This window comes from Panthera onca, chromosome B2, assembly GCF_046562875.1.
Source record: "Panthera onca isolate mPanOnc1 chromosome B2, mPanOnc1 haplotype 2, whole genome shotgun sequence".
Taxonomy (NCBI): domain Eukaryota; kingdom Metazoa; phylum Chordata; class Mammalia; order Carnivora; family Felidae; genus Panthera; species Panthera onca.
In genome coordinates this window covers 53,204,981-53,220,412 of record NC_138343.1, presented here as the reverse complement: position 1 = coordinate 53,220,412, position 15,432 = coordinate 53,204,981, and the positions used below count along the sequence as shown (strand labels likewise).

At 34.5% G+C, this 15,432-nt stretch overlaps 1 protein-coding gene across 1 annotated transcript in view; it reads left to right on the top strand.

The window, feature by feature from the left end:
• Window positions 1–204: 204 nt before the first annotated feature.
• COL21A1 (collagen type XXI alpha 1 chain) overlaps window positions 205–15,432 on the top strand; it is a 125,790-nt gene continuing 110,562 nt past the window's right edge. The window contains exons 1-2 of the mRNA XM_060615790.2: window positions 205–325; window positions 3,646–4,197. Coding sequence (XP_060471773.1) covers window positions 238–325; window positions 3,646–4,197 — 640 coding nt within the window. The 5' untranslated portion in view covers window positions 205–237. The remainder of the gene's footprint in view (window positions 326–3,645; window positions 4,198–15,432) is intronic.

Genomic DNA, 15,432 nt, shown 5'->3' with positions numbered 1-15,432 from the left:
CACGTTCTCTCTCTAAAAAATAAATAAACATTAAAAAATATGGCTATTTTGGACATGTAAATTATTCTAAGGCTACTAAAAACTGTACTCCAGCTGGATATTACAATGAAAAAATCTAGACTTACAATAATGACTAGCTATTTGTCTTTATTTTTCTAATATAGTTAACTTTCCTTTTTTTTCTCTCTCTCTCTTTTTAGGAATCCTAAACCAAAATATTAGAACGAAAGAAGAAACATGGCTCACCATAATATGTTTCTTTGGATAGTTTTGGTCCTGCTTCTTCAGAATTCTGTATTAGCTGAAGATGGGGAAATAAGATCAAGTAAGAACTATCAGCATTTTTGTGATCAACAAATCGATTGTAGAAATCAAATTAGTGGAGCTCAAGCAATTCTTTTAAGGACCTTATCTTATTGTCTTTAATGTTGTAATGCCCTAAAATAAAATGAATTGCTGTGTTATGTATTAACTGAGAGGAAAAACTTCTATCAGAGGTAATTTTGAGAAAATTCTGTGGTAATTGTTTATTTTACCCATCAGGCTTTGGAATAAATGGTCTCATATTGAGTTCATGCTCAGCCATTTATGGGGTTAGTGATGTGAAGATGAAGTATCTACCTCATAGGATGATTATCAGGACCATCCTATGAAGTTACCTTATAGAGATAATGAGATAATCCATGTAAACAGGATAATACATTTTAATGGCTTAGCACAGTGACATCTGAGTAAATGGTGATTATTATTCTGATTGCCTGTAGGAGAGCTTGCATTAGAGAAGGAGGGTTATATTAATCGCTGTTCTGCTACCCAGGCCATTATTTATAGATATCATGCTTTTTAAAAAAAAAACAACTTTGCTTATAATCATATTTGAAAAGTCATAAACACCCTACTGTAAATTAATTATGGTTTCTCTAACACTTAAATCATATGGTTTGACAACTTGCTAAAAATTTATTAAAACAATAATAAATTTAATGTTTATATAACACTTTTATAGGTTAATCAACCCAAGCACTATAGAAGGTAGATATGCTTTGGTTTTTTGGGTGGGAAAAGAGATTCAGCAAAATTTAAGGGGCTTACCTAATGTCACACAGCTGATTAGTGCCATAACTAGTATTAGAACTATGCCTTTGCTCTTTAGTCCATTTTTTTTCCCCCTGGTGACACTGGTAATTCATCTCTCTAAGGAAGAAGTCTCTTGGAGTGGTATTTTGCCTAGCTTTTATAAACGGCAATACTTGCTTTCGTACCCATGTTCTTGGCTCACCTTGCAGTTGTGAAATATATGCTCTGTGGCTCTGGAAAGGGGTATGAAGGGCCAAGCACAACCTGGTTAGAGTTTATAAACACTGAATCAAGTGGCACACAAACACTAGCAGGTCTAGACAATGAGTCTCATAGCATTGAGGAAGGACAACTCTAAAGAACTCTGTAAACATAACTTGCCTGTCCTTTTGTGTCTCGAATGAAAGCAGATGTCTGTAATCCCAGTCCAGCTTCCAAAAAACCCCAGAAGAATTGCATTCCCTTGAGTTAGAAAATTCGCCTCTGGGGCAGAATTCCATTTCTGCTGTCCCTAACCTGAACCCTGGCTGTGGTCACCATGGCAGAGGATGTTGGAATAGAGTCCCTCAGGCTTTTTTGGACTTCCCCACCACCTTAAGAGTGGCATCATAATCATGGTTACACTTTTGAGATAAATCTATGTTTTGGCATTGAAAAAAGTTTTTGGGAGGGGGGAAGTAATTTCTTGACTGCATGTTCACCTGACAATAGTGTTTCTTTTTGCTGGTTACTGTGTTGGGTGAGTTAATTTTAAAATTGAGGCATCTTCCTGTGAGCCCTGTCATCATCCTAGATATGGAAGTAGACAAAGATGAGGAAAAGAATGGAAAGGAAAGCAGAGAGAGATTGATTGATTGATTGATTGATTGATTGACTTTACTCCTAAGGAGATATGAAAATGCAAATACTAATTGTCAGTAAACATTGCTTTTTCCTTCACGACTGTCCTTTGCAATTGTGATATCTCATTTGCAGTGTCTATGGAAAATAAACCATTATAACTTTAAATTGGGCATCTGATCACTACTTAAGGGAGACCATTAATTTGAGTAAAAACACAAGACTTGCAACAAAATTTGTTGTCATATTACCTTGACTCATCTCATTCTTTTCCAACTTACATCTCTAAGGATATGTGACCTTTATCATGTGGGCCATAAACAGTAGTATTTTTGTTGCTTTGCAGAAGTGAGAGAAAGAGAAAGCAAGTATGGCTGTTCAGCATGCTCTGTTTCCATTTCAAACTATTGGAATTACTCAAATGAACCAGTTTGTCTTTTGGGCAGTGTTTGACTCTTATCTCTGGACCTTGGCACTTGCTGTCCCCTCTTACTAGGAGGTCCTCCTCTTCACCTGGCTACAGCTCTCCTTTCAGACCTCAGACTCCCAGTTGGCTTTCCCACAAAATCTACCCTGGTTTTCCACAGTTAGGTTGCTACCCCCTCCTAAATGTTCTCAGGATACTTTGCACTTTCCCTAAGCAGCCAGTTGTCTGTCTTACTAGACTTTGATATCTATTCGAGATATCTTATGTATCTTTGAAGCTGGTACCTAGCAGGATATCAAGCACGGAGTAGGTATTTAATATATATATAGACTGACAGAATGAAATAGGGTTGGAGGCATGTTGTGCAGTGTGGAAAAGACCAGTAAGATTTTTTCCCCCACAATTGCTTAGAACTTGTCTAAGTGTAACTTATACCAACGGTAGTTTTTTATTTTCCTTAATAGAAATGTAAGGTGTGCTGATCACATGTATTTCCTGGCATCTTGAAACGAGAATCCTTATCGCTCTGGAGAAATAAATAGCTTTATACTTTTGAACATAGATTCACTTAGCACAAATATATTATTGGCTGACAATGAGATATTGGACCTGCATTGGTGATCTCAGTTCATTAAGCTTTTATTAACTATATTAAAGAATATGGATCTTTATTGACTAGTTGAATCCTGAAGTTGGCAGAAAGTTTCTTTTTAAATTTTTTTCCCTTATTTGTTGGTTTATTATTGTAAATACTTTAGGTTATCAGTAAACGAACCATATTTCATTGATAATGCTACTAGTGTATAGCTGAAAATAATTTATTTGCATATTTTTGTGTTTTCATTTATTGGGTGGGGAAATAGAATAAAATGGTGCTTTATGGTAATACCTGCCCCTACAAAGAGATATCTAGATATCATGTCATATACAGCATGTCTTTTTTATTCCCTACTTTTAAAGCTCAGTCATTAATCCTTAAATTAAGATAAAAGAATTAAAAATGTCAACAAAAATAATAGCCCTCAGAAAGAATTTTCATGAGCTAGGTGGTATATCTTATTTAATCTCACATAGCTCCAGTGAACTGGTTACTTTAAAAAAAAATTAAGCTTTATTTAGGGATAATGGACATAGGAAATGGTAAGATATTTGAAGTGTACCTCATGGTGATTTGATATACATGTATGTTGTGAAAGGATCTCCCTCCCCCAGTTGGTTACTTAAAAATCACGCAGTAAAAACTGCCTATGCTTTTCTTTTTATGCAGCAAATGTGCTCTGATGGTTTTCTTTTTCACTTAGGTTGTCGTACGGCTCCAACAGATTTAGTTTTCATCTTAGATGGCTCTTACAGTGTTGGTCCAGAAAACTTTGAAATAGTGAAAAAATGGCTTGTCAATATCACAAAAAATTTTGACATAGGACCAAAGTTTATTCAGGTTGGAGTGGTCCAGTATAGTGACTATCCTGTATTGGAAATTCCCCTTGGAAGCCACAAGTCAGGAGAGAACTTGATGGCCGCAATGGAATCCATACACTACCTGGGTGGAAACACAAGGACCGGAAAGGCCATCCAGTTTGCTCTTGATTACCTTTTTGCCAAGTCCTCACGGTTTCTGACTAAGATAGCAGTGGTACTTACGGATGGTAAATCTCAAGATGAAGTTAAGGACGCAGCAGAAGCAGCAAGAGACAGTAAAATCACTTTATTTGCTATTGGTGTTGGCTCAGAAACAGAGGATGCAGAACTTAGAGCTATCGCCAATAAGCCTTCATCTACTTACGTGTTTTATGTGGAAGACTATATTGCAATATCCAAAATAAGGGAAGTGATGAAGCAGAAACTTTGTGAAGGTAAGCCTTAATAGAATTTGGAAACAATTAATAATTGCATTTTCTAACATTTTGGTATAACCTGTGCTTATTATACCAGTGTAGTTATATTTAATGTCAAATTATCTATGATGTTAGAACTGAAACGAACACTTAGTTTTGTGTTTCATTTATTCTGGATAAAATTACTTGAAAAAAATCTACAGTTGGAAAATGTCATACTTTGTTATATTTGTTGCTTTTTCTTTTTGATCACAATATGTGTGTTGTAGAGATGGTAGAAATAAAGACACATAAACAATATGAAGAGGGGTGCCTGGGTAGCTCAGTTGTTAAACATCCAACTTTGGCTCAGGTCATGATCGCACGATTTGTGGGTGCAAGCCCCACATGAGGCTCTGCACTGACAGTGTGGAGCCTTCCTGGGATTCCTGCTCTCTCCTTCTCTCTCTGCCCCTCCCCCAGTTCACGTCCTCTCTCTCTCTCTCTCTCTCTCTCTCTCTCTCTCTCTCAAAATAAATAAACTAAAAAAAATATGAATCCATGTGGGGTGCCTGGGTGGCTCAGTTGGTTAAGTGTCCGACTCTTGATTTTAGCTCAGGTCATGATCTCATGGTTCATGAGATGGAACCTGCATCTGGCTCTGTGCTGACACTGCAGAGCCTGCTTGGGATTCTCTCCCTTTCTCTCTCTGCTTGTCCCAGCTCTCTCTCTCAAAGTAAATAAATGAACCTAAAAAAAAAAAAAAGATCAAGAATATGTATAAATCACACATGATCATTATTACTCCTGTTAATGAGTTTTTGTCTTTTTCATTGCAGTCTTTCTCTTTTATTTCAGCGTGTCTGAGAATTTATTTATGTGCCTAAATGAGAATAATATTGTATATATTATTTCATACTCTATTTTCTTATTATTTTATATTCTATTACTGTGTGTATAATTTTCATCCTCTATTAATGTGAAAGCAGACAATCTCAGTCTCCTAAGATAATTTATTGAATAATTTTTCTATTTTTGCATGTTTAGTTTTTTTTTTTTAAGTTTTTATTTAAATTCTAGTTAGCTAATGTACAGTGTAATATTAGTTCCAGGTGTAAAATTTAGTGATTCACCACTTACGTACAATACCTAGTGCTTATCACAACAAGTGCCCTCCTTAATACCCATCACCCATTTAGCTCATCTCCCCACCCACCTCCCTCCAGTAACCATCAGTTTATTCTCTATAGTTAAGAGTCTATTTCTTGGTTTGCCTCTCTGTTTCTCCTGTATTCATCTGTTTCGTTAAATTCCACATATGAGTGGAATCGTATGGTATTTGTTTTTCTCTGACTTATTTCACTTAGCATATACACTCTAGCTCCATCCGTGTTGTTGCAAATGGCAAGATTTCATTCTTTTCTGATGGCTGAGGAAGGTTCCATTGTATGTATGTATGTGTATATGTCTGTGTGTATGGATAAAGAAGATGTATCTTCTTTATCCAGTCATCAGTTGATGGTGTTTAGTTCATTTCTAAGTTTTTCTATAAATAACAGTGAATATTCTTGTACAGAATTCTGAATGAGAATCTCCCATTTCTTCCAAAAACAATGGCCAAATTACTAATATTATTAAAGCTCTGGAAAAATGTTAAAAATTGCACTTGAGAGAGACTTAAATTTCTATGGTTAGTGAGAGAACATTTGAAAATATAGTACTTATCAGTCATTTTTATATCATTCCATGAAATCTAACTTTGTGTTTATGATAACTCCATGGAAATGGAAAAGTTTGTATTTTTAGTAAACATTAATGCTATTAGGATATACACATGCTTATGTTCATATTACTTAGGGGGAAAGTAATTTGTATCTTTTATTTTTAATATTATAGTCATTTAATATACAATATACCTAAAAATAATATTTGTGTAACATGCAAAGGCTTTTTTTTCCCCCAGTTTACCTACAAAATCTTCAAAAATAGGTTGGTTCACATTTCATAGAAATATTTCTAAATGATTGTGGCTTAGAAAAAGTTTCATTTCTCTTTTTTCTTCAAATTTGTTTTGGGTGTATAGTACAGAAAAAACATTTAATCATTTTTTTATATTATTTAAGAAGGTATAGAAATTAAGCATTTTATTTAATCAAACTTTTAAAAAGGTACTATATCGGGGTGCCTGGGTGGCTCAGTCAGTTAAGCGTCCGACTTCAGTTCAGGTCACGATCTCATGGTCCATGGGTTTGAGCCCCGCGTCAGGCTCTGGGCTGATGGCTCAGAGCCTGGAGCCTGCTTCCGATTCTGTGTCTCCTCTCTCTCTGCCCCTCCCCTGTTCATGCTCTGTCTCTCTCTGTCTCAAAAATAAATAAACGTTAAAAAAAAAAAATAAAAAAAAAATAAAAAGGTACTATATCAAGTAGAAAAGGTCATCACAGTTTTTTTTTTTTTTTTAATGTCTCTAACAGTTAGACTGTGTTGACTTTTGTCATCTTGAACAGAACAGAGGGGTGTAGATTTGTTTCCCAGTTGTATTGAGAAATAATTTGACATACATAAATGTTTAAATGCTTTGTCATATTAGAATTATGTGGTTTTGAAGCTAGCTATATATTATTATTAAAATAGATTTTTTCATGGTGATAATTTACTATTTTGTATCCTAAAATAAAATTTGATTAAATATGTCTTTGTACTACTTCAGAGATTTTTTGTAGATGGGTATTTTGGTAAATGTATTCTATTTAAAAAATTCTAATTACACATGAAAGAGTAGCTGTGCTTAAAAGGGGTAAAAAATTCTTTTAGCAGAAATGTCCAGTCTGTAAAAAAAAAAATTAAATTGGAAATCTTGCCAAAAAACTCTTCATGCACACTCAAAGAAAGAATGTAAGTAATGTCTGTGTCTATTCAGTTCACAAACATGCTGTACAATAGCCATCTTTGAAAATGTGGTTTTTTGAAATTGTACTTAGAGCAGTATATGAGCTTTTTTGAACTTGACTTTTTAATAACTGTATTAAAGTATGATTAATGCATTGCTCTAATCATGTAATTTGTATTTGAATCATTTGACAGTTTTCCTTTTTTTTGACAAATGGTTAAATTTTACCTTGAGGTGCTTATCATATAGGATTACCATTTCCTAATATTGTTCACCTTTATACTCTTGCTGTGATTTGATCCACATTGAGCAAAATATTATTCACCTCTTTGTTCTCACATGGATTATTTCATCTTCATAGACTACCATTTCCCTGAAGGTGCATTCTACAATACATTCCTTATTTCAGGATGATCTTTTTATAATGGGCAATGATTTCTTTCTTTATCTGTCTGAGAGTCTAATTTTTTTCTTTTTTTCCTATTCTTTTTTTATTGTTGTAAAAAACCAATAAGATCTAATCTCTTAAACATTTTAAGTGTATACTACAGTATTGTTAACTACAAGCACAGTGTCATACTGTAGATGTCTAGAACTTTTTCATATTTCGTGACTGAAACTTTGTGCCCATTGAACAGCCACTCCCCATTTCCTTCTTCCTCCCACTCTGGCAGCCCACCATTATACTTTCTGTTGTAAGGAGTTTGACTCCTTTAGGTATTTCATAAAGGTGGAATTATCCCGTGTTTGTTCTTCTGTGTCTGGCTTTTGGGATTTTGATAGAGATGCATCACTTTGGGTGATAGGGAAATTTTTACAATATTAAGTTTTCCAATCTGTGAACGTGAGATGTTTCTATTGTTGGTGATTTCTTCAATTTCTTGTAGCAGTGTTTTGTCATTTTCAGCATTCAAGTCTTTCACCTCCTTAGTTAAGTTTATTCATTAGTATTTGATTACTTTTGCTCCTCTGCTAGTACTTTGAATATTAAGTTGAATAGAAGTGGCAAGAGTGGGCATCCTTGTCTTGTTCCTGATCTTAAAGGAAGAACTTTTAGTTTTTCACCATTGATTATGATGTTAACGGTGGGCTTTTCATATATGACTTTTATTATGTTGAGGTAAATTCCTTCTTTTTTATTTTGTATTTTATTTTTGAGAGAGAGAGAGACAGCATGAGCACGGGAGGGACAGAGAGAGAGGGAGAGAGAGAATCCCAAGCAGACTCTGCTCTGTCAGCACAGAACCTGATGCAGGGCTCCATCTCACCAAACTGTGAGATCATGACCTGACCAGAAACTAAGAGTCAGATGCATAACTGACTGAGTCACCCAGGCGCCCTGGTAAATTTCTTCTTAATGTGATGAGCGTTTTTGTCACGAAAGAAGGGTGAATTTTGTCAGATGTTTTTTCTGCATATATTGAGATGATCACGTAACTTTTATGCTTTATTAATGAGGTGTATCACATTAATTTCTTAGGTTAAATCATTTTTGCATTTCAAGGATGCTGTTGAATTCATTTTATTAGTATTTTGTGTAGGATTTTTGCATCTGTATTCATGAGGAATATGGACCTTTAGTTTTCTTGTAGTGTCTTTATCTGGCTTTTGTATCAGGGCAATGCTGGCCTCATTAAAAAAAAAAGTTTAGAAGTATTTCCTCCTCTTCAGTTTTTTTAAGAGTTTGAGAGGGATTGGCATTAATTCCTTAAGTGTTTGTTAGAATTCACCAGTGAAGACACCTGGTCCTGGGCTTTTCTTTGTTGGGAGATTTTTGATTACTGATTCAATATCCTGACTAGTTACAAGTCTTTTTCTGCTCTAATCTTAATTATCTTAAAGATTATTAAAATAGATTATTTCCTTCCTCCTCTTAATTTTGGGCTTAGTTCTTCTAGTTTTTTGATGAATAAAGTTAAGTTGTTTATTTGAGATCTTTATTCCTTTCTAATGTATATTTTTATCACCATAAATTTCCTTCTTAGTACTGATTTTGCCACATCTCAAAAGTTTTGGTATGTTGTATTTTAGTTATTGTTTGTCTCAAGATATTTTCTAATTTCTTTTTTGATTTGTTTTTTGACTCAAGAGCATGTTGTTTAATTTCCACGTATTTGTGAATTTTCCATTTTTCCTCCTATCATTAATTTCTAGTTTTTATTCTGTTGTGATTGGAGGATGTACTTGGTATGATTTCGGTCTTCTTAAATTTGTTAAGACATTTTTTGACCTAACATGTGATCTGTTTTGGAGAATGTTTCATTTGCAGTTGAGAAGAATGTGTATTCTGCTGATATGTGGTGGAATGTTCTGTATATGTCTGTTAGCTCCTTTTGGTCTATAGTATTGTTCAAGTCCTGTGTTCGCTTTTCGATCTTCTGTCTGGATGTTGTGTTTATTATTGGAAGTGGCCTATTGAAATCCTTACTATGACTGTGTTTTCTGTGTCTATTATTTTTCTCTTCAGTTCTGGCAGCGTTTGCTTTAGATACTTGGGTGGCATGATACTGGGTGCCTATATATTTGTAATTGTTATGTCTTGTTGGTGAATTGACTCCTTTATCATTATATCATGTCCTTCTTTGTGTCATTTGAATTTTTGACTTAAAGTCTGTTTTGTCTAAGTATTGCCACCTTTGCTGTATTTTGATTACTATTTGCACAGAGTATCTTTTTCCATCCCTATACTTTTAGCTTGTGTGTCTCCACAGTCCTAAAGTATGTGTCTTATAGACAGTACATAGTTGGATCTTGTTTTTTTCCATTCAGCAATTTATTTGGGAATTTAATCCATTTACATCTGAAATAGCAAGAGGGAAGGATTTAATATCACCATTTTGTTAATTGTTTTCAGTCATATGTTTTTTGGTACCTTCTTTTCTTTCTTTCTGTCTTTGTCTTTTGTTGACTTTTTTTTTTTTTTGGTAGTGACATATTTTGATGTTTTTCTTATTTTTTAAATGTATCTTGTATAGGTATTTCCTTTGTGGTTACCATGGGGCTTATGTAAAATATCATGTAGTTATAGCAATCTATTTTAAGCTGATAACTTATTAACTTAATTTCATTCACATATACTCTATATTTTTGCTTCTCCCTGCCCCCCTCACACTTTGTCAGTGGTGTTATAAATTACAACATCTTATATTTGTGTGTGTGTGTGTGTGTACACTGTATTAGCATATTTTTACAGTTATGGTTATTGTTTATACTTTTCTTAAACTTCTATTTCAGAGTTAAAAGAGGCTTACATACCACTGTTACAGTATTATGGTATTCTGAATTTGTCTATATATTTACTTTAACCAGTGAGTTTTATATTTTGCAATGCTTTTGTGTTGTTTAATGTTTTTAAATTTCAACTTAAAGGACTTTCTTAATATTTCTTATAATGTCGATCTGGTGGTGATGAACTCCCTCAGGCTTTTTTCAATCTGGGAAGTTGTTTATTTTTCTCGTGTTTTTGAAGAACATTTTTGCCAGATATAGTATTTTCATTTGGCAGTATTTTTCTTTAAGCAAACACTTTGAGTATATCATCCCATTCCTTTGTGGCCGGAAAGTTTTCTACTGACAAATCTGCCAATAGACATGGGGTGGGGGGGCTACCCTTGTATATAACAAGTTGCTTCTCATGCTGCTTTCTAAATTTTCTCTCTCTCTTTTGACAATTTGATTATGTCTTGATGTGGATTTCTTTGAGTTCTTAAATTTGGATGTACATTTCATTTCCTATATTTGAGAAGTTTTTGGTTATTACTTTAACTAAATCCCATCTCTTTCTCTCCTGAAACTCCCATAACATGTATTTGGTATATTTAATGGTGTCCCAGAAGTCATTTAGGCTTTCTTCAGTCTTTCTCAATCTTTTAAATTTTTGTTCCTCTGCCCCAATAGTTTCAAATAACCTATCCTTAAGTTTTCTGATTCTTTTTGTCTGCTTGGTCAAGTCTGATTTGGAGTCTCTCCAGTTCTTTTTTTTCTTTCTTTTTTTTTTCCCCCCCTGTTCAATTACTGCATTCTTCAGCTCTAAGATTTCATTTTGGTTCTCCTTTATATTTTATATTTTATATCTATGTTGGTATTCCCATTTTGTTTATGCCATCATTTTGTTGAGCTCATAGGGCATCTTTATGATGATTGTTTTGAATTCTTTGTCAGATAATACACCTCCGTTTCTTTAGGGTTGCTTGTCGAGAGTTATTCTATTCCTTTGATAGGATCATGTTTCCCTGTTTCTTTGTGTACCTTACAGCTTTGTTTTGGGATCCACACATTTAAAAAAATAGTCATCCCTGTCAATCTTTACCAGTTTTCTTTGTACAGGGGAAGTCCCTCATCAGTTTGTCTAGAGATTTGAGGGAATCTCTGAAGCCTTTTTATGGAGGGATGCCGTTTCTTTGGGATTGAGTGAGCAATTTCTTAATTTGAGAGGCTTGTTATTTTTTTTCCCCAGGAGCTCATAATCTCTCACTCCCTTTAGTATTTGTTTGTACCTCTTTAAGTTCTCTAGTTCTGTAACCATAAGCTTCCCCACCTTGTTCCCAGTGGGCATTAGGCATCCAAAGTATTTTGGTTCCCTGTCATCATGCTTAGGCAAGAGCAGTATCATTTCCTCAGGTAGCCCTTGGAAAAGCTAGAGTGCTGGATACATGCTCCACTATTTTCTCTTTCTCCGGAGGGAGAAGATTCCAGTTGTATGTTTCTCTTGATCATGCTGAGCCATGCTAGCCACAAAAAGCTCCCTCCTCCAACCTGCAACTGACGCTTCTTTGTTTTCAGCAGTTTCCAGGCATCTAAATGATTCTGGTTCCGTCAGTGCTCTAAATGAGGTGAGACTAAAACCTGTCTCTTGGGAAGCCCTCTGGAAGCATGCTTCACTCTTCTTTTTTCCACCCAAGGACAATATAAGCTGGGCTTTCTCTCCTGGCACTTACTTGTACAGGCTTGGGGGAGGGAATGTTGTGGGTACAGTTAATTACTCATATTACTTGTTTCAATGAGGCTGTTCTTAGCTTTGTGTTCACTTGGGATATTTCAACTTCGCAACCCAAATACGGAGTTTTTGTAAAGGTATTTTTGTCTGTATATTATTGTTAAATCAGTGTGTCATTGGGGGAATGTGGGCTGGGACTTCCTATTCCTCCATCTTGCTGACATCACTCTTCTGTTTTTGAGTAAATCAGGTTCCTTAGGTGTCTTTAAGAGCACCCAGCAGCCTGTGGCTTGAATTACTTGGCTTTAGGACCCATGTTTTAATTTAGGTATGTTGAGCTTGACTATGCACAGGTTCAGGTAAAGAATAGTCTCTCAAAAACTACTTGTGTATTCTTACTGTTCTGTTTCCTGCCATCTTGTCTTTTGGATGATGCAGGAAATTTATTTTTTAAGAGAGTATATTATGTTGACTTGCTCAAATGGGGCCAAAGGCCAGATGTCAGAAGATAATTAACTATGCATCTTCAGCCTTATCTTCTTTGAGTGAGTCAGTGAGAAAGACAGACAGACAGAAAGAGAGGGCGAGTGCCTGCTTGAGTGGAACTTTGGTATCTTACATGTGATAAAACTTAGAGGCTCTTCTCCTGCTAGTGCTTTCTACCATAATGCAGTTTAACTTGGAATGATGTTTAGGACTTCTGAATTTCTTTTCCTCCCATCAAAAGCTGCTCATACTTTGTATAACTGCTCTTTGCTTAGAGATTGTTGGATCTAATTCAAGCCTTACAGTGCTTTGTAATAGTGGCCTAGTGCATTGCCTTATCCTACTTCTATAATTCTACCTGTATTTCATTAGAAGTCACAAAGGGTAAGGATACACATATCAACAATCATGGCCAGGACAACTGAGATATTTTTGGAGGTGGCCAGTATTTTAGCTTTCACGATTTTATAACATGTATGTGATTAACTTCTCTGCTCTCTTATAAAACTGACTGACTTACATTCTTCCTCTTTACTATTGGTATACATATAGTATGAATTTCTGACCACTGAAGTTGGGCAGGAAGAAATGGGGGATGGGAGGTGGGATAAAGTTTCATGGATAGGAAAGGATTGAGTATAATATTCCATAAAATCTCAACAAACATCAGGGGAATCACTTTGTATTCTATCTGTAGATTGAAAGGATTTGAATCTAATCTGAGTTGAAGGGAACTTACATTGTGAGGGACTTAGGGTATATCCCAAAATAAGAATTTTCCATTTAATTAGAGAGGCAAGAGCTATGTTTGCTACAAATAAAGAAACACAGTAAGCTTATAGTTTATGTGAGAAGTGATATTTGATTATTCATTGGAAAAGTAGAATGATTATGGCATGATTTAGAAAATAGACAAATCATGGCATACAGATCTTGCTGTTAGTGTTTATGATTAGATCTAGATGCAGTTGTATGAGTTAATTATGACTAGGACAGGAATGAAAGGCAAAATATTCAGAATAATTTTCATTAGGAGTGTTTAAAGCTTGTATGGATAGCCCATTCCCCCCCTCTTTTCTCTATTTGAAATATCATGTATAATCTCTGTCCCCTAATTATGTATTTCATTTTCATAACACCTCCATCCTTTTAAAGTAGCAGCAGACATGCTGGTAGAGATAAAAAATTGGTACAACAACTTGGGAAAAGCTTGTGGCATCGTCTGCTAGAGTAAAGCATATAGATCCCCTATGAAACAACAGTTCTACTCCCAGATACATGACGACGAGAAATAAGTTCATATATTTACCAAAAAGCATCTGCAAGAATGTCCATAACAGCTTTATTAAAAATAGTCAAAAACTGTAAACAACTCAAATGATTGCCCACATAAAAGTGGATCGATACATCATAATACACTATAATTCATACAGTGGCATACAAAAAAAGAACAAGTCACCGTTAGGTGCAACAACACGGATAATCCCACAGATGTTTGTTGATCAAGCAAAGCCAAGTAAAAGAGTATATTCTATGGTTTATTTATATTAAGTTCAAGAATGGACAAAATTAATCAATGATAGAAATCCTAACAGTGGTGGCCTCTGGTCGTGGTGGTTATTGTCTGTGAAGGAACATGAGGTAACTTTCTATGGTGTTAGATGTGTTCTTTGTCTTATCTGGGTACTAGTTATATAAGCATGTAAATATGTGCCGGTTGATGTGCAGTTGAATTTATTGAATGTAGATTGTACCTTAATAAAAACATTTTTAAAAACTCCATACAATGTCTGTTAAAGTAAAGCACTGTCTGCTGATTTTTTTTCTATAGACCTGAGGCTGTATGATTATATGGTGCTCCAGCCCAGTCTCTGGAGTCAAACTCAGGTCTAGGTTTGATTCCTAACTTTGTCAACATCACTTTCTTGAAGTGTGATCTTGAGTTAAGTAACGACTCTAACTTTGGTGATAAAGGTCATGTTTTATGAACATTAATATCCATGTATAGGAGGAACATTAGGGACATGTTAAGATGGTTAAGGAAAAAAAAGCAATGGTGTGTATGTTAAAATGATACATAACTGCAATATCTTACAAAAGCTCTGCCAAATTAAAAATGAAACAAGGAGTAAAGAATGAGGTAAAGGAATTATACACATACTATTGTCTGGGTGTGTAAAGGCAAAACACATTACCCTTTCTCCATGTATAGTATTCAAGCAGGAATAACCAAGAAAATTCATTACATTACATAATCAGTGCTTTTACAATGAAAAATGGCAAAACCAGATGAGTTATTTGTATAATTTTGTAAGACTTTAAAATTGTACTTTCTTAACTATTTATTAAGCCAAAAATGATTTTTACTTTTTGTATTTTTCTTATTGTTAAAAATAATATATTCTATGATCAGTGAGGCTGCTTAATGGTGCAAAAGATTCTGACTTGTCTGGTTGGTGCACAAATTATACTAAAGAGTAATAAGAGTCTCTTGTTCTCATTGATTTACCGCTGAAATCTGTACTTACTGTGTCCCATTGCCTGTCAGCCATGCATCTGGCAGACATCTTCCTTAGATGAGAACTGTTGACTCTAAATTAACCTAGATTTCAAGGCAGTGGGGTTACTTGATGGTGAAGGAGAATGAAATTATTCAATCTGTAATGAGAAAAGAAATTGTGTGATGATGGGGCTACCTTCTTTCTTATTTAACTAATCTTTGGTAAGAGGCTCTGTGCTTCCATAATTTATTTTGATTTTGTGATTTTGTTGTATTTATTATTATTTGCTATTATATTACTATGTTACATTAATTAATTATTAATTATTAATATAATTAATATATTAAATATATTATTATATTTTTAATATGTGATTTAGTACCTTGGTACTAAATTGAAACAATGGTGACTGTACTTTCTTTTAATGAACCTGTGCATGATATTAAAGTACGTGATATAATAGA